At 41.6% G+C, this 26,242-nt stretch overlaps 1 protein-coding gene across 3 annotated transcripts in view; it reads left to right on the top strand.

Annotated features, from left to right (window-relative positions):
- Positions 1-26,242, top strand: part of PARM1 (prostate androgen-regulated mucin-like protein 1) — a 111,039-nt gene that overhangs the window by 69,648 nt on the left and 15,149 nt on the right. For all 3 annotated transcript variants that reach the window (XM_023189786.1, XM_023189787.1, XM_023189788.1), the window contains one exon: positions 7,042-7,767. In XM_023189786.1, the coding sequence (XP_023045554.1) occupies positions 7,042-7,767 (726 nt within the window). The remainder of the gene's footprint in view (positions 1-7,041; positions 7,768-26,242) is intronic.

Genomic DNA, 26,242 nt, shown 5'->3' with positions numbered 1-26,242 from the left:
GTTGCTCATGGAATCCAGGAAAAGGCGACAGAGTTCAGAGCACTCACTGCCCGTATTCCTGACACCCAGTCAGGTTAGGAGGCACAGAAGGCAGACTCTGTACGCTACAATGCCTTTAACTCCTCTCAGCACCATAAGAACTCACCTGCATATCCCAACAATCAGCCCCTACATCCCTCCTAGCAGGTCTAGAAACTGAGGACCAAGCCACATACTAGCTCTTTTAAATATTGAAGAGATGTAAACTATAATAGTGGTCTCCCCATAGAGGACAATACACATGGAAACAAATAATTTTATATCCAACTAAGAATCTGGTTTTCTTTAGAGCAACAATCTGTCAGCTATTCTGGCCACAAAATGCTTGAACCTGACCAAACTTCAGGAACCACTGCTAATTGTAAGCTTACAAGGAGGAATTCCAGATTGTATTGGTCATCAAGCTTTTTGGCTCCACACATGGGCTAAGTCTAAGAGATGCCCTTCCCTGAATCTGTCCCTTTCACGTTTGTGGGCCTGTCACAACTCTGACAGGGCATACCATCCCTGGCAATGTCACTGTGTTCTGAAACAATGCTCATTCACCTCTAACTGTGAAATTAACGGGTTCAGTTTCTTCATCCTATCTTCTCAAGGAAATACTAAAACTAATTCTTTTCTTCAAAGAAAAGTGGCTGTGCTTTGGGTGGGAAGATGTATGGAGGCATGACTTTTTTTTTTTTTTTTATTATACTTTAAGTTCTAGGGTACATGTGCACAACGTGCAGGTTTGTTACATATGTATACATGTGCCATGTTGGTGTACTGCACCCATTAACTCATCATTTACATTAGGTATATCTCCTAATACTATCCCTCCCCACTCCCTGCACCCCACAACAGGCCCCGGTGTGTGATGGCCCCCATCCCGTGTCCAAGTGTTCTCATTGTTCAATTCCCACCTATGAGTGAGAACATGCAGTGTTTGGTTTTCTGGCTTTGTGATAGTTTGCTCAGAATGATGGTTTTCAGCTTCATCCATGTCCCTACAAAGGACATGAGTTCATCCTTTTTTATGGCTGCATAGTATATGTGCATGTCCATAGTATATGGCATGGTGTATATGTGCCACATTTTCTTAATCCAGTCTATCATTGATGGACATTTGGGTTGGTTCCAAGTCTTTGCTATTGTGAATAGTGCCATAGTAAACATACGTGTGCATGTGTCTTTATAGCAGCATGATTTATATTCCTTTGGGTATATACCCAGTAATGGGATGGTTGGGTCAAATGGTATTTCTAGTTCTAGATCCTTGAGGAATCACCACACTGTCTTCCACAATGGTTGAACTTAAATGTTAGACCTAAAACCATAAAAACCCTAGAAAAAAACCTAGGCAATACCATTCAGGATGTAGGCATGGGCAAGGACTTCATGACTAAAACACCAAAAGCAATGGCAACAAAAGCCAAAATTGACCAACTGGATCTAATTAAACTAAAGAACTTCTGCACAGCAAAAGAAACTACCATCAGAGTGAACAGGCAACCTACAGAATGGGAGAAAATTTTTACAATCTACCCATCTGACAAAGGGCTAATATCCAGAATCTACAAAGAACTTAAACAAATTTACAAGAAAAAATCAAACAACCCCATCAAAAAGAGGGTGAAGTATATGAACAGACACTTCTCAAAAGAAGACATTTATGCAGCCAACAGACATGAAAAAATGCTCATCATCACTGGCCATCAGAGAAATGCAAATCAAAACCACAATAAGATACCATCTCACACCAGTTAGAATGATGATCATTAAAAAGTCAGGAAACAACAGGTGCTGGAGAGGATGTGGAGAAATAGGAACACTTTTACACTGTTGGTAGGACTGTAGACTTTTTTTTAACTTCTTCAGCTGCCCAGTCTCACATGGGCTCCTCATTGCATTCTCTGTAATAGTGGTTGCTAAAGTAAGTTCCACTAACCCTTTTGAGGCCAGGACACAGGGTATCAGTGGGGGTCAGAGGGCAGGAGTTCTACTTCTGACTCTGTCCCTGCACAGTTCTTTCCAGGTAGACACTGTCCAATTCTTCTTCTTAGTGTAAGGTCAGTTACAGACTTTGAAAACACCTTTGCATTTCCCAATTCCTCTCTCTGTGTCTGCTCCTTCATTTATCAAATGAAGGGTTATACTCACTCATTAGTTAGGCCCTCTCTAGCTCTAAAATTTCCCTGAAATCCTGAGAAAGGGTACATTCTTGCTGGTTTGACTCATGCAGTTTGTTATTCCTGCAGAGACACGAGTTCTACGGTGATTCTGAATGTTGAAGCTTTAGCCCCCAGTGTGATATTTGAGGATGGGGCCTCTAGGTAGTAATTAAAGTTAGATGGGATCATGTGGGTGAGGCCCTTATGATGGGATTAGTGCCCTTATAATAAGAGACATTAAAGAACTTGCTCTCTGTCTTCACTCACATGCCATGTGAGGAAAGGTCATGTGAGGACACAGAAGGCGATCATCTGCAAGCCAAGGGGTTGGCCCTCACCAGAAACTGAATCAGACAGCACTTCAATCTTGAGCTTCCCAGCCTTTACAACTGTGAAAAATAAGTTTCTGTTATTTAAGCCACCCAATCTGGTATTTAGTTATAGCAGCCCAAGCAGACTAAGACAGCAAGCATTCTCTAGGATCGTCGTGGTGCCTTAGCCTTGGCTATCTTTACATTGGAAAAAGACCTACCCCAGGAGTCAGTGCATTATGGAATGTACCATCAAATAAGGCAAAGCAGAGGCTTCTAAAGCCTCATTCAAATGAAGATAACCAACATTGTCACACAATTTCACGCATTGTTAGTTTTATAGGAGCAGAAATTGCCTGAACTAGGCTGTAAAGTTCTTTAAATAAGTACTCAGTAGATAGCTATGGGAAATGAATGACCACTTCCAGTCTTCTTTGGAAGCAGGCAAGGTAGGAATTATAAAAGTGTATTAGTAAAATTAAACAAGAAAATGAATATTTCCAGCAATAAAACCAATTCCCAGAGCTTGTCATTTTCAGCACCGTAATGATTTCCATGGTACAGCTTTTAGCTCCAGTGGAAACGACAATGCAAGTGTCATTCTGAACATCACATATCTTAAGTGGTATCTTGTGCATTCTTATTCTTTCAGGACAAATTCAAATATCATCTCTTCTGTGACTTTTCTAAATGTCATTCAAAAAATGACATTTGTATATTTTTACATTCCATGGTATCAGTACAGAATTTATTAATCTTTCCTCAGGGTTTCCATTACAACTTTGTTTTACTTTTATATAGCACTTATATCATACTACAGGAAGCTGAGTATGAGCTCTCTGAGGGAAAAGCTCAATAAATGCTTGAATGAATGAATGAGTGAATTGGTTCTCCTTTGTAGATGACTGATTTCTCATTTATCTCAGGCTTGACAAGACTTTTTGACTCGACTAACAGACTGAGGCTCTCTCTACCTCCATCTGCCTATCTATTATATGATGCTATGCATGGTAAATTGTGTCTTTTTTTTTTTTTTTTTTTTTTTTTTTTGCCCTTAGAATCTTCAGTCAGCCATGACAGCTGCCAGGATGCAAAGCCAGTAAGCTCCAAAGGTCATAGACAAGATCCCATGTTTTAATAATATTTGTCCCAACTGTTGTTTTGTCCATATTTCAAATATTTCTTGATCTGGATTCATTCTAAAACTGTTGACAGTTCACAGCTGCCAAAAGACCACTATAACAGCATGGAATAGCATGTGGCCTAAGTTGGGAGGTCTGTCCTCCTCTTTACCAGGAAATTAACTCTCCTGAAGCTTGTGGCCTTAATGAACTCCTTTTAAATAAAATAAAGCCAATTATTTTGATGACAATCCAAATGTTAAATTCAGAATAAACTCTGTAGCACAGCCTTCCGTCAGCTCCTGAGTCAGCCGAGTGGCAAATGATGATGTAAACAGATTTTACCCTAGTACCTGAATGTTTCCCTTTTGATCTTTTCTCCCTTCCTCTGACTGGCATCTAGGCAGTGTTCTGTTCCTTTTGAATATTGATTATGATTGGCCTTTACCTATTTGACACTTTCAAGGAAGTATCCTCAGGGTACGTAGAGTTAAATAGTTGAAGACCTAACTAGACATCAGTCATAGGCATATGTCATGTTGGAATTAAAATGAGTGAAGCTGATCTTTAAGCAAGAATCTTGCCCTCAAATAGTACCAGGTAGGCAGCCCTCCCTGAGGAAGCCATGATGGATGTGGCCATAACTAAAGTGATATGTGGAAAAGAGTGGAGAGATGTTGGAGTATTCATGAATAAGGTTCTTGGGTTAATTCATTTTTCTACTCTTCCTTCATTTCAACCACAAGTCCTTATTAAGCACTTACTATGACCTAATGCTGTCCTAGGCTCAGGGGAAACAACCATGAGTAAGACCAGGTCACTGTGCCCTCATTGAGCTTCTATTCTAGTAGAAGAGAGAGACAATACATAAGTGAATAAATAAATATGTAATTTCAGGAAAACCCTTCTCTTATTGTGAAAAACAAAAATGAGCAAAGGGTATGGTATTTCCTCAAAAAATTAAGCAAAAAATTACCATATGATTCATTAATTCCACTTCTGGGAATATGCCCCAAAGAACTGACAGCAAGGACTCAAACAGATATTTGTTCATCCACGTTCATGGCTGCAATATTCACAGTAGCCCAAAGATGGAAACAGCCCAAGTGTCCATCAATGTATGAATGGATAAGCAAAATGTGACACATACATACAGTGGAATATTATTCAGCCTTAAAAAGGAAGTTTTAAGTCATTAAGCTAAGTGAAATAAGCTAGTCATAAAAGGACAAATATTCTATGATTCTACTTCTGTGAGGTACTTAGAGCAGTCCAATTCATACAGACAGTAAAGTGTAGAATGGTTGGTTGTTTTTATGCCATTCCCATGTGGAAAGGGAGTTGTTTAATAGGCACAGAGTTTGAGTTTGGGAAAATGAAAAAGTTCTGCAGATGAATAATGATGGTTGCACAATATGTATATAGTTCCTGCCATTGAACTGTACACTTAAAATTCATTGTAATAGTAAAGTGTTATGTATACTTTACCACAATAAAAAATAAAAAAAAAAAATTTAAATGGACAATGGGCTAGAGGAGAAAAGAATTAGTTAGACTTGTCTGGGATGATTCCTTTGAGGAAGAGGTGACATTTGATTAGAGACCAATCAAATTGATGACAAGAACATGAGATTACATAGGGAAGCAATTCTGGATTTTGTTCTAAGTATAACAGAAGACCTTTGGAGGGTTTTGATCAGTGAAAGGACATGAGCTGATTTACTGCTATAAAAGATCATGCTGGCTGCTCAGTGGAAAGCACACTAAAAGGGAGGAAACCTGGGGGCTAGAAGACCAGTTAAGAGACTGTTGCAGTTGTGTTAGGCTATTCTTTGCATTGCTATAAGGGAATACCTGAGGTCGGGTAATTTACAAAGAAAAGAGCCATTGATTGGCTGATGGTTCTGCAGGCTGTACAAACATAGCAACAAGTCTACTCAGCTTCTGGTGATGCCCTCAGGGAGCTTTACTTATGGTGGAAAAGGAAGTGGGAGCAGGCACATCTCATGGTGAGAGTAGGAGCAAGGGAGTGTAGGTGGGAGGTGCCACATGCTTTTAAACAGCCAGATCCTGATAGAACTCACTCACTACCATGAGGACAGCACCAAACCATGAGGGATCAGCCCCCATGGCAAAAAAAAAAAAAAAAAAAAAAACACTCCCCAACAGGCCCCACCTCCAACGCTGATAATCTCAACCTGAGATTTGGAGGGCACATCCAAACTAATCAGCAGGCATCTAGGCTAGTGACTATAATGGCTCAGGGGATGGGAAATAATAGGAGAGATAGTGAAAAGTGGTTGAATCAGGATTGTATTTGCAAGGTAGACTCATCCTGACTCACTAACGGAATTGATGTGGGATGTGAGGGAAAGACATGCCTGAAGGGTGACATCTTGGTTTTTAACTGAGCAACATAGTGAATAGGGTTCCCATCTACTGAGATGCAAACGACTGGGGGAAATACTAGTCAGGGAATGACAAGGGGGTGTGGGGAGGCAATCAAGAGATGTGTTACCTAAAAGTGAAACCATAAACCCCATGTCCAGGAAAGTACTGGCACATAAAAGCCCTTTATTAAATAATCATTGAATGAGTCAATGAATGAAACCAAATGAGTAAGCGTGGGGAAGGAGAAAGGAAGAACGGAAACTAGCTCTAAATTTTACTACATATGAAGGAGTGCATTTGGCAAATGATATGATGGTAAGGACCCTGGGCTAGAATTTCAGACAACTGGGTTCTCAGAAAATATTTCCAAAGCTCAGATTTCTCTTTCTAGCTTTTATTCTGGGAACCTCTCCCTTTTTCTTTCTCTGCAGGAAATGTGTTCACATATTTATTCATCACAGCCAGTAGGTCCATATCCCTTACATCCCTGTGCGTAAGTGCAGAATGGGTAGCCCCCAAGACATGGAACAGCCAATCAGTGAGCTCCTCAGCTGTGGGATGGAACGAGACTGAAGCCCCCTCCTGCCAGCGACCATACTCATCACCAACCACTCCTTCCCCACTCCCAATGTCCACACTCCCAGCGTTCCTACTGGAGCTATGGAGTTGGCTGCTCGACAGACCAGACAGATTCCCATAAATCAATTCCCCAGAGGGTCTTACTCTCTAAGGACATGATTTTAAGCAAGTTGGGGACAAGATTAGTTCATACCATGCATTGGCTAGTCTTGAATTGACAGTCACTAATTGTTCTTATGGAGTTTTGGGCGGGTTCCTACTGAGACTTGCAGAGCAATTGGTGGGAAGAAAATCCGTTAAAAATTGCCTTCACAACTGCGGCGGGCACAATGCAAAATGAGAAATACCTGTGAAAATGCTGCAAAACAGCTGTGGAGTAAGAGCCTTGCCTCTATTTCACATATTACCGTGTTTCACATATTAACCACTTTTGTACTGGCTCTTCCACAGGATGGAGGGTACAGAGTCTGCCGACATCAGCTGCTTTGCCCGTTTCTCTTCCGGCAAACACTATGCCACCGATCACCATCTGGACTAGCTCTCCACAAAACACTGATGCAGACACTGCCTCCCCATCCAATGGCACTCACAGCAACTCAGTGCTCCCAGTTACAGCATCAGCCCCAACATCTCTGCTTCCTAAGAACATTTCCACAGAGTCCAGTGAAGAGGAGATCACCAGCCCAGGTTCGAATTGGGAAGGCACAAACACAGACCCCTCACCTCCTGGGTTCTCATCAACAAGCGGAGGAGTCCACTTAACAACCACTTCGGAGGAACGCAGCTCGGGCACTCCTGAAGCAGGCGTGGCAGCTACAGTGTCGCATTCCTCTGCTGAGCCTCCCACACTCATCTCCCCTCAAGCTCCAGCCTCATCACCCTCATCCCTATCAACCTCACCACCTGAGGTTTTTTCTGCCTCCGTTACTACCAACCACAGCTCCACTGTGACCAGCACCCAACCTACTGGAGCTCCAACTGCATCAGAGTCACCGACAGAGGAGTCCAACTCTGACCACACACCCACCTCACATGCCACAGCTGAGCCAGTGCCCCAGGAGAAAACATCCCCAACAACTGTGTCAGGCAAAGTGATGTGCGAGCTTATAGACATGGAGACCACCACCACCTTTCCCAGGGTGATCATGCAGGAAGTAGAACATGCATTAAGTTCAGGTGAGTCTCTGTCCAGTCTACTAGTTTTCTTTACTGCATCCACACGTTAAGAATGCAGTTCAGTGAACCAAATACAATGGAAAATTTGAATTTTGCAGTGTAACACCTAAGTTGAATTATAATTCACAAGAATTTCCACAAGAGTGCAAACTTTTAGTCACTTAACAATTTTCATGATTCACTGTGGCCAATTGCACCTTTATGGCCTGTTTTCACAAGTCATAATGATGCTACCGGGAATGTAAGCACATGAGACCAGATAGCAAAGGGATTAACAGCATGGCTTTGGCCAAGCTTCCTAGGTTTCAACTCTGGCTCCTGACCTTAGATAAGTTACTTCACCTCTTTGTGCCTTTATTTTTCCACATCTGTAAAATGGGATAAAACAGGTTCTACTGCATACAGTTCTTGTGGAGATTAACTAAAATGACATAAAGCACTTACAACAGTTTCTGGCAGGGAGTAAATGCTCAGGAAATGTCATTTGTATTATTCTGCTCAGCGTTTTAAAGTAGTGTCTCCCTTTTGGAAACCAGTCAAAGTAGAGTAGGAGTGGAGAAACCTTACTTATTCTTTATAGTCACTGATGTATTTCAAGGGAAAGACAATAAATTTTACAAGATGTCACATCTGCTTTTATTTTCCCAGTAATTCAATGAAGTTAGTATTATTTTTATCTTTGTTTTGTAATCTTGGAAATTATGGTGGAGAGAAATCGAGGGCTCTTTCTAAGGTCACCCGCATCTGACATTGATGTGAAGACTATACAATTTAGGGTGTTGGGCAGGAAGAGGCTTTCATGGGAGCATTTGGCCACTTAGCTGAGAAAGAGTGAGATGAGCTCAGTTTAGATGAGCCAGAAGTTAGAGGGGGAAATGGAGCTGCAGCCCCTCCACTGGGTGGTCCTATGAGAGATGTGGACTGAGAAGGTCATTTCCAGACAGCACCCTGCATGGTCAGTTGGGGTCAAAGAAATGGCCATCACTGAGTAGAGAATCACAACTTTTAACAAACAATTGATGTACATCCATCATGAATGGAAACTGTGCTTGACAGCAGAGGTGGGAAGAGACAGAACTAAGATTAACTATGATGTGATTCCTCATGGAAGAGCTCACAATTCAGTAAGGGAAGAAGTCCCAAAGAATTGCACATTTTTATTTCAAAGGTCCAGTGTATCACAGAGGATCTCGACAAGAAAAAGAGAGACACTCAGACTGGGATAAAGGAACTAATGACAAAGGTCTGGCTGGGGAATGGGAGAACCACAGGGGGTCACGATAACAGGGCCAGATCTAAGAGGAAAGGAGAGAGTAGTAACCAGAACCCAGAAGGAGAGGCCAAGTAGAGTTGACCACGCCAACAGGAGCAGTGACTCTTGGCTGACGGACACAATGATCTCAACGTTAACCTCCCTGGAGTGAAAGGAATGACTACTCTGCCCTCCCTCTCCCAGCTCCTCTGATACGCAGCCAGAAGCCAACAAGGAGACGCACTGGTGTGGTCCATGCAGGTTGGCCTCCTAGAGGGCTGGTCAGAGAACCACAAAGAGAAGGGTGGAGAGTGGATCTGCAGAGGTGAAGGAGGGAAATCTGTTGACTCCTCTGTGCAGCCCATTAGCACCCTTTTTATACCTCCAGGCCAGCACTTAAAACATTGAGCTTGAATATATATCTTCAGTCTGTCTCTGTCCCAACTCCTGCACCCTAGGCTCCCAGCATGAAGATCACATCTCTGACACTGGTACCTGGAACAGAGTGGGTGTTGACTTTGATGCGATATCTTAAGAACCATCTTAAACAAAGGGAGCATCAAAATACAGTGACCCCATCTCTTTCCTTTCCTAGTTCAGGCCCTCACCACCACTTGTCTGTACGACTTTTTCAGTTTTTAACCGGCCACCCTCTCTTCACTTTCTGTCCCCTTCAGGATACCTTAGACATAGCAGATTGACATTCCTGAGCACAAAATCTAAGCTTAGCATACATGAATCTCTAAACTGACACATCTACTCCTTTCTACAAGTACCCTAGTTTTATGGGCTGGATTATTCAAGGCAGTTCTGTTCTAATATCTTGGCTTGATTTTAGGCTCTATATCTTGATTTCCTCAACTCTAGGCCAGCAGGATCAAGAGGCCCCAAATTGGTGGCAGTTGGCTCATAAACCTGGAAGTTCATGGGAATATCACATACAGCAGAAACTCAGAGTAAATGACAGAATGTTGAAATGGCTGGGGAAGAGACGTGTGGCAGATTAGAGGGACATCACTGACCAGTGCACATTTCACAGACCACTGAGTGTTTATCCCTATGATCTACTAAATCAAAAAATATTTAAGTTGCATCGACCAAGACCGTCTTCTTCATGCAAACAAGTACAAGACCTATCCTTTGAGATTTTATAGTTTAAGTAGAGAGAAAGGACACAGGACAAGTAACTCTTAATATCACTATTTAGTTTCTAATATGAGAATGAACCCTGGTAGGCAGAAGGATCTTTGGGATGATGTGATAGAACCTGCTCACTTCAAAGGTGAAGAAACTATGTCCCAGAAGTTTGAAGTGCCTCACCCAAGATCACACGGCTCAGTGGCAGCATTGGGCCCTGTGCCCAGGGCCCAGATCTCTAAGCCAAGTCAAGTCCTGTCTCACCACTCTGAATTGCTGCACTGCTCCTTTATTAGCTAGCAGACCAAGCAGCATTCTGTGGGTTTGCACTTCAGGTTACTATTTTGGGATGCTCTTATTTAGAGATTCTTTATGCTGCCTTTAGTAGTGGCAGTAATAACACCACATTTTGCATAGCATCTTGTCTTATCCTGTGTGGGTTCGCATAGTATGTTTCTATTAATCCAAGGATTCACCCACTCAACAAATATCTAAACATAGTCACCAATGAATAATTCTGAAACAAGGTGAATATTGTGGGAGTTAAATCTAACTATAGATGTTAAGGAAGGGCTCCATGATGGAGAGAGCAGGGAGCTGAGTTGCAGGAAATAAAGCAAATTTGGGCCAAAAGGGAGATGAAGGAGACTGGGGCAAAGGGAGTTTCAGGCGCTCATTTACAAAGGCAAGGAACCAAGAGCACGATCGTTAAGGCTGGACACACTTGCATTCAGAATCCACCCAGAAGCTGTAAGCACTTAAGCTGCTCTTGTTGAATAATCCAGTGCCCTCCACATTGCCAGGTCTAATGGTAAATTCTTAGACCTATTTTATTTGTTTATCATTTCAACTTTTATTTTAGATCAGTGGGTGCATGCCCAGGTTTGTTACGTGGGTTTATTACGTGATGCTGAGGTCTGGGGTACAATTGATCCCATCACCCAGCTGGCGAGCACGGTACCCAATAGGTAGTTTTTCAGCCCTTCCCCCATTCTGCCTCTCTGCTCTTGTATTCTCTGGTGCTTTGACCTGGTTTGACCTGACCTGGAGCAGTGTCTGACTCAGTTGATCACTGCCCTCATTGTTAAAGCACTGGCTCTGCTCGACGTTCAGGGTGTGCATCTTCACTACCTTCTGTCTCTGCTGCCTCGCTTCACTTCCTCATTTTCCTTCACTATCCAGGTCAAGCACCTCAGGCCTCCTCTCTCCCTGATCTCTCCACTGTCACTCCTGAGTGGATGACTCATGACTTTCAGTGTCATCTGTGTGCTGATAACACTGAGATGTAAAATTCTCCCCCTGTTTTGCTTCACTGAACTATAGACATGTATAGCCAGCTGTCAGCCAATTCATCGTCTCCACTGGGTGGCTCATAGGCATCTCACACTTAATATGTCTAAGGTGAATTATTGATTTCCTTAACTCTCGGCCTGTGCCCCTTGATCATTTCCTGTCTTCTGTCAATTCTTCAGGCCAAAACCCTTGAAGCAATCCTAGACACCTTTCTTTCTCATTTACTCTGTATCCAGTCCATGAGATCAGGGCTGATCGCCTCTCGTCCCTCTGTCATCTTTCACACGTGTCACTTTAATATTCCTGCAACTCACTATTCACTGCACCCTTGTTGGGCAGATCTTTTCAAACTCAGAACAGACTCCACTGTTCATCTGCTCTCACATTCCAGTCGCTCCCTGCTCTGAATCAGAGTAAAAGCCAAAGTCTCTACTATGCCTACAAAGCTCAGCAGGATCTGACCATAGGACCTCTACCCTCACCTCTTCCACTCTCACCCTCAGGCACACTGGGAGTCTTATTGCTTCTTGAACATACCGGAGATACTCCTGTCTCAGGGATTTTGCACTTACCATCCCCCCCTGTCTAGAACATTCTCCCTCCAGATCTTCAGTGGCTCCCTCCTTTTCATCAGTCAGGATTCTGTTTACCTGTCACCTCCTGAGCAAGCCTTTATTCACTCCCCCATCTGAAATAGTAACCCCTATCACTACTGATCCCTTTCCCTGTTTAATTTTTCTTTTTATCACTTAACCATTTTCTGACATCATATGATTTATTTGATAAGTTAGTGTCTGTTTTCTGCCACTACACAGAGTCAGTGTCTGTTTTCATGCCACCATGAAAGCGAGGACCTTGTTTGCAAATAGGAAGATATGGGCTACACCCCCAACCCCTAGAACAGAGCCCAACACATGGTAGACCCTTAATAACATCTGTTGAATATATGAATAAAACAGTCAATCAACTGATATTAGGGAAGTTATTAGATCTCCCTGAGCCTTGATCCTATCATCAGTAAAATGGGATAGGAATAGTATTCACATGATGGGGTTATTGGTAGGTTCAGGTAAGATAATAAATTTGTAGCATATGGCTATTGAGCAATAGCTCAGTCAATGGCTATGGTTGCCACCTCACTATTATTTACTGTTATTACTATTCTGCTGGTGTGATTATCATTGTTATTATTTTATTTATTATGTTGAAGAATGCCCACCATCTTCAACAAATATTTATTGAGCTTCTACTATGAGCCAGGCATCTGGTTAAATACTAGGGATATAGCCATGAGTAATACAGTCACTTCACTCATGGACATTACAATGTAGTGTGCACATGGTGCACGGCATAGTGAGTAACCTAGTTTGGGTCCCAAGCTACACAGAGGGAGACACTGCAGATGTAGGAAGGATGCCTTCAGGACAAGCATTAGAGAACCCTAGGGAGCAGCCTAAGACAATTGGTTATACTTTCTAGGCCATTTATAGTCACCAAAGGCTTTCGATCAGGGGAAGAACATATTGAGAATCATATATTAGGAGTATTCAACTGATGGGAATATGTATGTCAAGTTGGAGGGAGTTCAGAATTGAAACCGTGTATGCCAGTGTATAACTGTTTTCTGGTTTGTCATTGTCGTGCACTGATAGTAGGCACATCACTTAACTACTCTAACTTAAAAGGGCTTGGTTATAAACTGAATACAGGAGAAGGAATCTCTCAGGTCCTTTTGGCTTTTTATACTATGGTAATTATTTATTACAATTATCCTTTACAGAAGACATGAGGTTCATGGTCATATGATGCATACTGAGAATATATGTGTTCCAAGAATTGGGCTAGCGACTGACACAGGTAGCCCTCATCTGATCCCAGTGGCGTGAACTCAGCAGTATCTGTTCTACAGGTGACAAAACAAGTCCAGAGAGACTAAGTTCTCACTTGAGTGACCAGACCAGGATTGAAATCCAGTTCTGCTGACTGACCCTAAGTCAAGTCAGCTGCCCATCCTACCTGAATTAGTAGAAACACAGAGTTGGGGAAGAACTGATGGGCTTCAGCATTACTGCAGAAATGAGCTAGATGGGCTAGTTGCCAGCTGTTGCCAGCTGGGTCCCAGGGGTGGAGGTGCCCAGTGGGAAGAGAGGCAGATGGTGGTAGCAGCCATGCAAAACTGGCTGTGCAGAAGAAGAGTTTTGATGGATTTTCATTTTTTAGCTTTTGTTTGGCTCTTAAAGGAAGAGAGAAAGATGTGATGTGTTAAATTTGGGTCACTTTGTTTTATTAAATCAGAGCTCTTCAAGGATGAAAACTATGACTACAGTGTGTTTTTGACTCCCTGAACAAAATTGAATGGTGCTATGAACAATTTGGTGCTCAGTACATGCTCGAGGGATTAACTGACATTGCAAAACAAGTAATATTCAAAACATCATCAGTTCTTGCATATGCAAACTTTAAAATTATAATCACTGTGCTTGTTGCAAAGTGGATATTCTCTTTTGTCTGTAAAATCCACATGTACACTGGTCTTTCACTATCCTATTATTTTCATTATGAAGAGAAGCACACACAACCGTGAAAATTGGTGAAGACCATTGAACATTAAATTGCTGATCTGAACCCCAGTATTTACTCAGTGTGAGCTATGCCAATAAATACCTTTAAATAAAGGGCACTAAGCAGGCACAGACATCTAGACATCTCTACGTCCATACCTGCAAGGGACTTTCAGCTCTACAAGACACCCATAAACCTTAGATTTGAAAAAAGACTCAACTTGTAGAAACGATGAAACAATAATTTTAAAAGGATACCTAGAAAATTTCAGAAGTGAAAAAATGTATATTGTAGTATGTTAATGACCATCATGTTTAACTGACATATTAAAAATAGGTTAAAGGGGAAAACAATTATTTAATTTAAAAAACAAAAAACAAAAAAACATAGGTGTGAGAAGACCATGGTAAACATTTCCTGGTCAGATTCTTTTAAAATGGCCAGAATGTATCAGAAAGCAATAATCTAACAAGTATAGTATCTTAGGCTCAACTTTACAAATATTAGATCATTGTACATGCCCAGGCCTGGTCCTCTTATGGTGAGTGCTGCCACCATCTTTTCAGTTCTCTCTCTCTCCCACTCCCTAGCTCTACTCTGTCACTGAGTACTGTTGATTTTGAACTCTTGGTAGCTCTCAAATTCATCTACTTCTCTTCGTTTTTATCTGAGAGCTCCCATAATCCCACTGCAATAGCCTCCCAACTGCTCATTTCCCCACCCCCCACCCATCTCCCTACTCCCTGTTGTCCACACAGCGGCTAGAGTGACAATTAAACACAAATCTGATCAAGTCTCACATAACCTTACTACCACCACCATCTCAGCCCCTGGGGGCACTCCACCACTTTTAGGGTGAAGTCCAGACACCTTCACTTTATGTGGGCTCCACTTGTCACCCCAGTGTCATCCCACAACCCTCCCCTCGCTCTCTGCACCACCCACACTGGCTGTCTCTCAGTTCCATGAGTGCCTACATCTCCCTCTTGATTTAGGGCCTTCACTCACTTGGGCGCTACCTGGGACTTTCTCACAACCCATCACTTCACCTGGTTAATTCTAGCTCATTCCTCAGGTCTCAGCTCAAATAGCACCTGGTCAGAAGGTCTCTTATGGGGCCCCCTGTCCAGTGTTGGCCTCCCAGTTACAAGTTTTCACAAGTCAATCATATCTCTTCTTCACAGCATATGGAGACCATATTTTTCTTGTGTTTCATTGCCTTCACTGCTTTTAAAGTACCTGAGAGTGGGTCCTTGTCTATTTTGGCTCACAAATATATTCCCAGCACCTAACAGTGTCTGGCTCAGTGTAGGTTTTCAATAAATGTCCAATGAATCAATCAAATCAATCAGTGATTTTTGGTGACAATATCAATCTTTAGGCAATAAATTCACATATTGTGTTAGCCTCCTTAATCCTGTGCTTTGAAATGAGAATGAAGAAAAATTGAATATCCTCACTGTGTCTGCAGAGACATCCCTTCGGATGCCTTTAAGCAGTGTAGATGTCTAAAGGACTTTCTGCTGCCCACCCCACCTCTCTTCTCACTATTCTGACTCCCTTCTTTGGCTTTCCCATAGACTCCAGGGCTGCCAACACTGTGGGTTGTTATAAACTCTCACTCCTATTTTTTCTTTTGTGCCCAGTTCTTTTTTTTTTTTCTTTCCAACTTTTATTTCAGTTTTGGAGTGTCCATGTGCAGGTCTGTTACATGGGTAAATTGTGTGCCATGCAGGTTTGTTGTACAGATTTTGTTACTGAGGTAATAAGCATAGTACCCTATAGATTTTTTATCTTCACCCTACTTCCACCCTCCACCCACAAGTAGGTCCCTGTATCTGTTGTTGCCTTCTTTGTGTCCATGTGTACTCAAGGTTTACCTTCCTCCTAAGTCAGAACATGCAGTGTTTGGTTTTCTGTTCCTGCAATAATTTGCTTAGGTTAATGGCCTTCGGCTCCATCCATGTTGCCGCAAAGGACAGGATTTCATTCTTTTTATAGGTGAATAGTATTCCATGGTGTATATACACATTGTGTTTATCTAATCCACCATTGGTGGGCATTTAGGTTGATTCCATGTCTTTGCTATTGTGAATAGTGCTGTGATGAACATACATGTGCAAGTGTCTTCACGGTGGAACTATTTGTATTTCTTTGGGTATATACTCAATAATGAGATTACTGGGTCAAATGGTAACTCTGTTTCAAGCTCTTTGAGAAATCTCCAAACTGCTTTCCACAGTGGCTGAACTAATTTGAATTTCCACCAGCAGTGTATAAGCATTCCCTTTTCTCTGCAACCTCACCAGCATCTATCTTCAACTTTTTAATAATAGCCATTCTGACTGGTGTGATACGGTATCTCATTGTGGTTTTGATTTGCATTTCTCTAATGATGAGTGGTGTTGAGCACTTCTTCATATACTTGTTGTTTTCCTATTCTTTAAACTTAGTTTAAACTTCAAAGTTTCCTAAAGCCAGATAAACTCCCATAAGGGGCTCCAACTGTCAGATTTTATTTTAAGTAAAAATTATTCCGAATTATTGTCTCTTCTTCTTATATTTCTCCTTTGGCTCAGTTATATTACCTAAATCTTAATCTGGCTTTGAAATATTTCCAAAATATCTTTTGAGATATATATGTCAAGGTAATAAAATCAGCTATTTACTATCTATTTAGTTTGTCATGTAGTAGCAATATAACTCTATCACATATTTTAATTGTCCCAACATCACCTTTTATTACATTTGGAAAGTTTTTGTCTTTACAGAGCAATTTTCTTTTTCTGTTTCACATGCTTTCACCAATCGCATATGATGAAGGTGGCTGTGGAAATGGTTTACTGAGAAGGTGGGATTTAACTTATAAACACAGCTGATACCATTAATATGTCAGATATGGATATGCTTGATTCCATACCCTGACTGAACCCTTACTCTAATCTTCCAACTCAAAAAAGCATGTCTTTTTAGTTATAAAATAATTTGGCAGGGAAATGAGAATGGATCAACACCTTCCCATCATCTTTATCAGAAAGGTTCTAAAAATCCCATTTCAGAGAGTCAAATCAGGAATATTGCATTAGGAGTGCGTAAAATGGATGCTAACTTAATATTGTCCTCAGCATGCTTTGTTCCCCCTCAGGTCCTAGGATACAAAAATATTGGCCAAAAAGAGATGATATTTTATTTAACAGTATAATGCTTTTATTGTCAGACTCATGGCCTTCAAGGGGTAGACCAGAGGATCAACGATGAAGGCAAATGTTAAAATTATAAAATTTCAGTAGGTCCATGGATATGGGCCATCAAAAAACACTTTGCCATATTTCCATGTGGAGAAATCATGGAATCATTTCAAAGACAGGCTCTAGGAAGGCAAGAATGTTAGTAACAGCACAAGCTTTGGCATCAGACTGCCTGGTTAAAATCTCACCTGTGCTATTTGCTAAATGGGAGAAATGAGCAAGTTTGTTTATCACAGGTGTTCCATTTTCCTCATCTAGATGATGAGGGTAATTATAGTACTGTACCTGTTTTACAGGATTCTTATTAGGGTTAAATGAGACAAGTATATTAAGTGCCTTTTACATAGTTAGCACTGTGTAAATGTTAGCTATTATTATTACAGTTGGGTCCTTAATTCTCAGTGTGGATACCAACCAGCAAGAGTTTTGACTCTTCTAGACTTTGATTTTCTTAACTTGAAGAATTAGAATGTTTGTAAAAACACTTTAAGATTCCCAAAGGGATTATTACTGTGACTATTCGATAATAAAAGTCCACTTAAGTGCCCGCCTACAGCATAATACAGAAAAGCATAATCCAAAAAGTGTAAAGGAGAAAAATAGCTATGTTCACATTTGAAACAATAACAGTTTCAGAAAACTTGGAAAATCCAAAGAAAAGTGGAGTCCAAACAACTGAAGATTTCTAGCTAAAAGAAAGGCAATCTTGGGGCGTTGGGGGAAACAAAAGCTGAGCTGCAGGATTTAGCCTGGGTCCCATCTGTCCCCAAGGTTGGACAACTGAGACCTAGAAGTTGTACTCTTCCCTTAACTTGCATCAAAGTTTGTCAATTATTTTTCTTTCCAATGTTTTTAACTCCAAAAACTTTGAATTCCTGAGTCTGGGAGAAATTAACACTTGGTAAATATAGTATTCAAAAGCAAGATCCTGCATGGCCTTGCTGATTAATGACATGGAGTGAGGCTAAATTTAGCTAGTGGTTCCTAGGAGATCCCTGAGTCCTTGGGACTGTAGAAATTATATTGATGTCACTGCCCTTGGCCAAGGTGTCAGGATAGGTAACCTGAAACTATGACTCTCTGTTCCCTGCCCATATTCTGTGATAAAAAAGATAAACTTGCACACTGCATGGCAACCAGCGTTAGGACTTTGTCTTGGGCTCTTAGAAGTTCTTCCTTCTTGCTTATGTCCTCTGAACCAAGAAAATACCAGTGTGGAAGCTCTCACCTGCCAAGGTTGGTGAACTCCACAAGAATCTAAGCCTTTATCTTAGCAGACTGGATGATTTTTGCAAAGGACATACGCCAACTTTTCTCATTTATTTTTCCCTTTAGTTTTTTTGTTTGTTTGTTTTCTTTGAGACTGAGTTTTGCTCGCTCTCATCGCCCAGGCTGGAGTGCGGTGGCACAATTTCTACTCACTGCAAACTCCACCTGCCGAGTTCAGGCAATTCTCCTGCCTCAGCCTCCCAAGTAGCTGGAATTATAGGTGCCCACCACCACACACCACTAATTATTGTATTTTTAGTACAGACAAAGTTTCATCACATTGGCCAGGCTGGTCTTGAACTCCTGAACTCAGGTGATCCACCCGCCTTGGCCTCCCAAAGTGCTGGGATTACAGGTGTGAGCCACTGCTCCCAGCCCCTTTAGTATTATTTTATCCATAGTCATGCCTTGTTTTCATCACTGAAATACTAAAGAGATAGAGGAGACAGTAACAACAACAGCAACAACAAAAAGCTCTTCTCTCTCATTGTTCACGGAGATGCTGGCACCTACTGAACAAGATAGTGGCATGCTTCCTGCAGTCCATATTCACCCCTCTAAGCTTCCTTCACAGAGATGACCTAGGAGTTGAGATTCCCCAGCCCGGCCTCTGATGTTCCTCATTCCTGGCACACTCCTTTTGATCTGGGGAGCACCATTAGCACAACTGAATGAGGGGATTGATCCTGGACACTTAGCTGGAGTTGCTGTGTGTTAATCGGTTGTTCTAAGGTGGAAGATCACTGCTTTGCCTTAAGAAAAGGCAATGAAGAATATCTCTCATTATTCTTAGAAAACCAGTATAGTTCACATTACAGGTGTCAAAAGAGAGCTGAGATTGAACAACCTGAGAACACACAGTTAAAATAAATTCCAAGTGGAAAAGAGGCTTCATTCGTGTGGGAAAAGATTGTAATTCTAAGTGAAGTGAAGAAACTTTAAAACCATGGTAACCAATAACTGTGCCGACATGTGTGCCTGGTTTGCATTAATTGCAAACGTGCGCTTCCCAGGTCCTTAAAATACAGCTGATGTGCCCCTATGAGAGAGGAATGAAGAAAGAGGAAACAAGCACTGGGCTTGTGCAAGAGCAGGTATTTTATTATCTCAACCAAGATTAATATTTCTAGCATACATTTTTAACTACAGGTTTTAGGTAGGTAACATCCTTTTAGATAAAAGTGAAGCCAGTCTCTAAACCAGGTCTTCTGAAGACATGAAGTGGAAACATAGATGTTGGGATCCTACCCCACAGTTTGAATGCCAATTCTGCCCGCTAACTAGCATGTAGATAACAGTACAAACATGAGGTAAAACATTCCAGCTGTGATAATACTTGGCTAATTTTGATAAAGTTTACCTCTGCCACTCTGTGTAAACAAATGACTAGTAACTTAATGATGTAAAGATTTTGAGAGAGGAGTAATGGGGAAAAGGGCTAATTTACTTATTTACAGGGACAAGCTTAGGTTGTGTTAATTAAAAACACTTCTGTAGCATACTTTTATGCAAGCTGTTTTCTTTATAAAGATGCTTTCTTTTTGCAACATAACTACTAATAAAGTTCAGGTTTTTTAAAGTAGCTGTGCTTCAGAAGAAATCAGAGTGATTTTGTGAATCACTTACTTTGGGCCTAGACAAATAATAAAGTATAATGTGGTATACCTGGCTTTAAGAGACTTTCAGTCTAGAGAGTAGGCAGAACGTATTCTCATAAAACTACTGGTATTACAGTGTATTTCATACATCTAATGTCTTATATGTATAATATGCATAACCACCCACAGCTACATATGGCAGTATCAGTTACATACTAAAATAAATTTACTAAATTGTCCTATACACAATAAGACAGCAAATGTCTAGAAAAAGAGGACTCAAGATAGTGACTGTCATCGGGGATGAGTTCCAAGAGAAAGTTGGACTTGAGAAGGATTTTGCATAAAAGGTGCATCCTTCTTCCCAAAGCATTTCCATGGTCCCTGCTCCCCAAACTATCAAGCCAAACACCATGATCCCTGGCTTTCAGAGTTTTTATGATTTGGTCCTGAGTACTCAACCATTTACATGATCTCCGTTAATTTCCATTATGCCTTCTTATATAGCCTGTGGTCCTCGTTTTGTCACTTAGTCCTGCAGCCTTTCAGTCTCCAAATCCATAAAATGAAGGCACTGGCATCTACAAAGATCTCAACAGCCCTCTTTGTTCATGCTAATTTACAAAGCATTTCATCTCATTTGATCCTTTCAGTAGCCCTGTGAGGTGGAGAGGACAGGGATTAGTCCATTTTTTAGATAAGAACACCAGTCAAGGTGCTCTGTCTTTAAGCCCAGTGCAAACCCTTCAGGCCCATAAATGTTGGGTGTCTGCTCTCCTCCGAGGTGGTTCCTGCCTCGATCCTCCATTGCTGTCTGTCCAAGTCCTGCCCCATCCATCAGAGAACAGCTTCATTCCCAACTCTTTCCAAGACTGCTCCAGACTTTACAGGCCCACCCACCTTAGTTACAGGCAGAAATACAGAGGCTGGCACTACTCACCTCTCTTACCTCCCTGCCTGTCTATCCATCCAATCCTGCACACCCCAGTATGGTTCCTGGGGCCTGACACTTGTCTCTGCCATGGAGTGGTGACACCTCAGGGCCCTGGCCTATTGAGTCTCTATACCCCACACTGTCCTGGCTTAAGGTGAGCCCATGGAGTTCATTCAGGAGAAGCTTATAGGGTGGATTTGGGGTAAGAGGGAGGAGACAAGATTGCTTCCCCTGGCATGGGGTAGAATGGAAAGAAGAATAGAATGAAATCCAAGCAGACAAGGCCAGAAGACAAAGAGACTTTCAATAATGGTAAAATTAGGATCTACCTAGGTTGCAGTGTCTAAGATCTGAGAGCTGAAGTTTTCTTTTCTAACTTTCTCTCCATCTCACAAACTATACCCTACTCCCACTACCGCCCCACTAGAAGCAAATTGCAGTTACCATATACCCTGGGTTATTTAATACACTGAAATGAACAGCATTTGGCAGCATTCTGAGCAGTTATTTTGCACCACAACACTCACTAGAAACCAATGACCTGAATGATCTAAGGCTGCTGTTCTAGAACTGTTGTCTGCTTCTAACTAGCCCTCTTCCCGATTAATTTGAATTACTGAACTTCAGTCTTCCTTCACCAGTATGTACAAGAGGACCCACGCCATCACACAGCCTAAGGCAGACCCTGATTCCAGGGCAGCTAAGAGAAAGCAGACAGAGGATGCACCAGAGCTGTAGGTTTTATTTTAAAACAGTTGAAGATTTAGTACTAGAGCCCAGGGTGGCAGGAGAGCCTAGTGGGTAATACATGGACTCTCGAACCTGTACTTGTATCCCAGTTCTTCTACTTAGCAGTTCTGTGGCTTTGGGTCCTTAGCATCTCTGTGACTCAGTTATCCCAACTGTAAAACGGAGATAACAAGAATACCTACTTTATGGAGTTCTCATGAGGATTAAATGAACTGAAATAAGTGAAGCTCATAGAACAGTCCCTGGCACACAGTAAGTAACAGGAAAATGTTAGTTGCTTTTATTTTTGTTGTTGTTTATTTCTCTTGCTATTACTGTTGTTCTTTGGAGGAAGGAGACATGATCTGATACTCTTGCTGTGAAAATGAAGAGCCTAGCATAATATATAGAGATTCAGCAGGCACAGAGTTCTAACTGTCAAGCCCTCGCCAGTCACCCACTTCCCTCCTCCAGCACATCCACGGACACATGCTTTTAAAGAGAAAGAATTCCTCTGACACAAAATGTTCCTTCCCTCTTGGTGACCTTGACTGAAGGAGCCGCCACACACTCTAAAGTGGCCACCTGCTCCTCTTCTCCAATTCTTACCTAATCTCTGGACCAGGAAGTGGAAAGAAAAGAGCAAGAATATTGAAAAACAGTCAAGAGGTTTGTTAAAGACTCTTCTCAAAATAGATCAGAGGCATGCACACATACTCAGGAACTTGGTCAAGTATTTACACGCACCTTCTAAATAAGCTGACTGGTGAATTTTCAAGGAGAATGTGGCTCAGGAGTCATCTATGGATAGCAGTGAGACACTCACCTCTTTTTCACCTCTGGAAACTTTCCACCATCACCTCCTCCATCCCCAGCTCTCTCAGAGCAAAAAAAACTTCTTTAAAGAGCCCAGCAAAGTTCTTTCTTCAGAGGTTGTTTGGGTTCATCCCATCATGTCCTAATATTTACATTTTTGATACAATTGGCAAATACTAATCTTTCTTCCAAAGAGCTCAAATAAAGTGTTTATTTCATGTTTAAAGTGAAATAAAAAGAAAATCTCTCAATGAGAAGAGTCCCTAGAGGAACATTTGAGGTTTGAGACTATTGCTAAGCCCAGGAATATAGAAAGACCCTTTTGGTCAAGTGAGAGGCAGGAGGCTTAGACGTGAACAGAACCCCTTCTGAGTGTGTGAGAAAGAAAAGGGGCCCATGTGTGTGGCGTGCGGGCCCATGGGGATGTGTGAGTGTGGGGAGAGAGACTCTTAAATGATGCCACACATTCCTGGACTGCCTCAGTGTATAGAACAGAGCTAAAGCAGGGAAAGGAATAACCCGAAGGCAGCCTCCTTCCTCAGGATTGTAGGGGAGTGGAGTAGTGGCCAACCAGGCTGACCAGGAGTTTGCTCTGGCTGCTTCAAGGATGTTATCTGACTCTATTTAGACAGTTATTCCTTGATATGGTTTGGCCGTGTGTCCCCACCCAAATCTCACCTTGAATTGTAATAATCCCCATGCATCATGGGAGGGACCCAGTGGGAGATACTTGAATCATGGGGGTGAGTTTTACCCATGCTGTTCTCATGATAGTGAAGATCTGATGGTTTTATAAAAGGGAGTTACCCTACCCATGCTGTCTTGCCTGCTGCCATGTAAGATGTGCCTTTCACCTTCCATCATGATTGTGAGGCCTCACCATCCATGTGGAACTGTGAGTCCATTAAACCTTTATATATATATATATATATTACCCAGTCTTGGGTATGCCTTTATTAGCAGCATGAGAATGGACTAATTCATTCCTAAATGAACTCTCCTCCAGCTAACCACCTTGGTCACTGATGGGGACTTTCAAGTGCACAGTGAGAAGGGCAGGGGGCTGGGGAGGTGGGACCACAGATGTAGTCGTAGGAGTAGGTACTCAAGTAAGAACTGGAGCAGGTGATTCCAAGGTGAATATGTGGTGAGTCAGCTGGGTGGAAACTTTCTTAGCACAGCTATTAAGGTAAAAAAAAATTTTCCAGTAATCTTTTTTAAGCTAAAATTATATTTGTTTATTCAACATTAAATACATCAGTTAAGTATCCACGGTGGGCCAAAGATGGTGCCTTAAGCTAACAGTGCACAAAGAAATGGGAAGAGATGCAAGATGGCCACGAATAGAATTGACCTAGGGAAGCATATGAACATAACACACAATGCTTGAAAGAAGTCGATGCTGAGATCTGAGAACACACAACAACACTGTAATTTATTCAGGGGTGTCAAGGAAAACGGCTCAGAAGAGTTGATATTTAGCTAGATGATGAAGAAGAATAGGAGCTGGCCAAGCTAAGAAAAGTTAATGATTAAAAATGCAAAACCTGGATTAAATAGTACTGGGTCCAATTGCTAGTTCAATCATTTACCACATGTAAAACCTTAATCTCTCTGAGCCTTAACTTCCTCATCCATAAAATGGGAACAATTCTTCCACCTTGTAAAGAGAATTAAATAAGATGATAGCTATACAGTTTTGCGCACAGTCTCAACCCAACGTAATCACCTGCAAATGGTAGCTATGGTTATTCGTTAGCCCGTTTATTCTGGTCCTGGGCCATTAAAAAAAAAAAAAAAAAAGTGGCAAAATGCAACCCTGAGGAATTCCAGACTTCAGGGAGACCAAAATTCAAAGAGGCTTTGGTTCACAAGCCTTCACCAACCCTTTGGATAGGCAGAACATGTTGGTAGAGTGAAATGTGCTAGCACAGTGTAATATTCTTGTATCTTGGATTATAAAAAATATAGATAAGTTTCCTCCAGTTCTTAATTTCTGCCCATTCCAGGGCTTTATCACATGAGTCACACCCACTCTCTAACTTACAAATCCCAATGAGGAAGAAATGAAATGCGAGCCACCTTCCCCGTGTCTCCACTCCCAGCGCACTGCCTGTCAGTGTCCCGCACCTTCCTCGTAAGGCAGAGGCACCCCTGCCCCCAGCCACACCTTCCTCATTTTTTCTCTCCCTTCCTCATATTGAAAAATGTAAGAGGAGGAGGAGGGGAATTCCAGTTTAGTTTAAACAGAACTCAGGGGGAAATGGCATTTGTTTTCACAAGGAGGAAATAAAGCCTTTTCAGTCACCCTATAAAGTTGTGCTAACACGGGCTTAGGAACCCCTTTATGTTCCCAAACTGTGATGCCCTCAGGTGTGGAACTTCCCAGGGCTGATGTTACCAGCTGCTTCTGAAAGCAGCCACTGCTGTGGAGGTTAACAGCAAGCTCAGGATACAAGATCTTCTAGGCTCAGGGCCAGATAAAGATTTTCTGCTTCTGGAGGACTCTTGTTCCCATGGCTGGCATCCACTGAGAAGAGTCAGTGGGTAGCAGAATAGTTAATACAGTGGTTCAAATATTTAAATACTATCTATTTTATCTTATACCATTTGGCCTTATATTGGGCTGTGCAAACTCTCAGAAGTGCCCCTTTGCCCAGCTGCCCTCAAGGGCCCATCAGGAGGAAAATAACTGGCTAATTCCAGCTCTGGTCATATAGTCTGTCTTCTATGGACATGGTAGGGTGATGTGGAAGAGCCCCATTTGAAGACTGGGGGTAAACTTGGAGCTAGAGAGCCACCCATTACATGGAGAAGTGGTCACTCTATCACTTACAATCCAAAAAAAAAAAAAAGAATGCACTTTAGTTGGAGAACCTGCCTGATTTATCTTTAGAAGGAGGTGGTATATAAATAAATTCAGTAAATCACAAAGTTGGAGGGGACCCAACTGCTAAAGTTAGAGAAGAATCTCTGAAAAAGGCCAAACCTGTGATTTTCTGTATTAAGCTATCCCTGGAGCAAGAAAGAAGAGTCTTGTGGAAAAATCAGCTATATTCCTTCTTTTTTCTTCCATTTTCAAAAAAGAGAAATTAAATTAAAAGGTCAGTTTTTTACACTGCTCTTAATTGCAATGACTGTATCTTTTTGAATCTTAAAATACTCCTATCACCTTACCCTGTGGTTATAACCCTCCTTTCATAAGCTTTTAAAAGAGCTATTACGAGGCTTCAGTGAACTTTGAATTGTTCTAATTTCAACACAGTTTAGAGGCCAAGAAGCCAAGAGGAGTCTTTCAAAATAGGAGTGGAGGTTTTCCAAAAGGGGAACTGACCTCGGATGTTCTCTGCTTGACCCAGTCTGCACATTTGATCATTCAGTGCCATAATTCTGTCTTTACAATAGAAAAAAGGGAAAGAGAATTATTCTGATAATTACATTAATCTGGCTCAAAATGATTCCAGGAGCAAAGAAATGGATCTGTGAGTGTTCAGAAGCTTGTAAGCTCTGAAATGGTTAAATATGATAAGTCTTCGTAGACACGACAAGCTCTGGTCTCAGTCTTAATGTTAGCAATGATTTTTTTTTTTTTGATCTCTCTTTTAGAAATTATAACCAGCAGGAGCATGGATTCTGA

The sequence above is a fragment of the Piliocolobus tephrosceles genome, chromosome 3 (assembly GCF_002776525.5).
Source record: "Piliocolobus tephrosceles isolate RC106 chromosome 3, ASM277652v3, whole genome shotgun sequence".
In the NCBI taxonomy this organism is placed as follows: domain Eukaryota; kingdom Metazoa; phylum Chordata; class Mammalia; order Primates; family Cercopithecidae; genus Piliocolobus; species Piliocolobus tephrosceles.
This window is presented reverse-complemented; position numbering and strand designations above follow the sequence as displayed.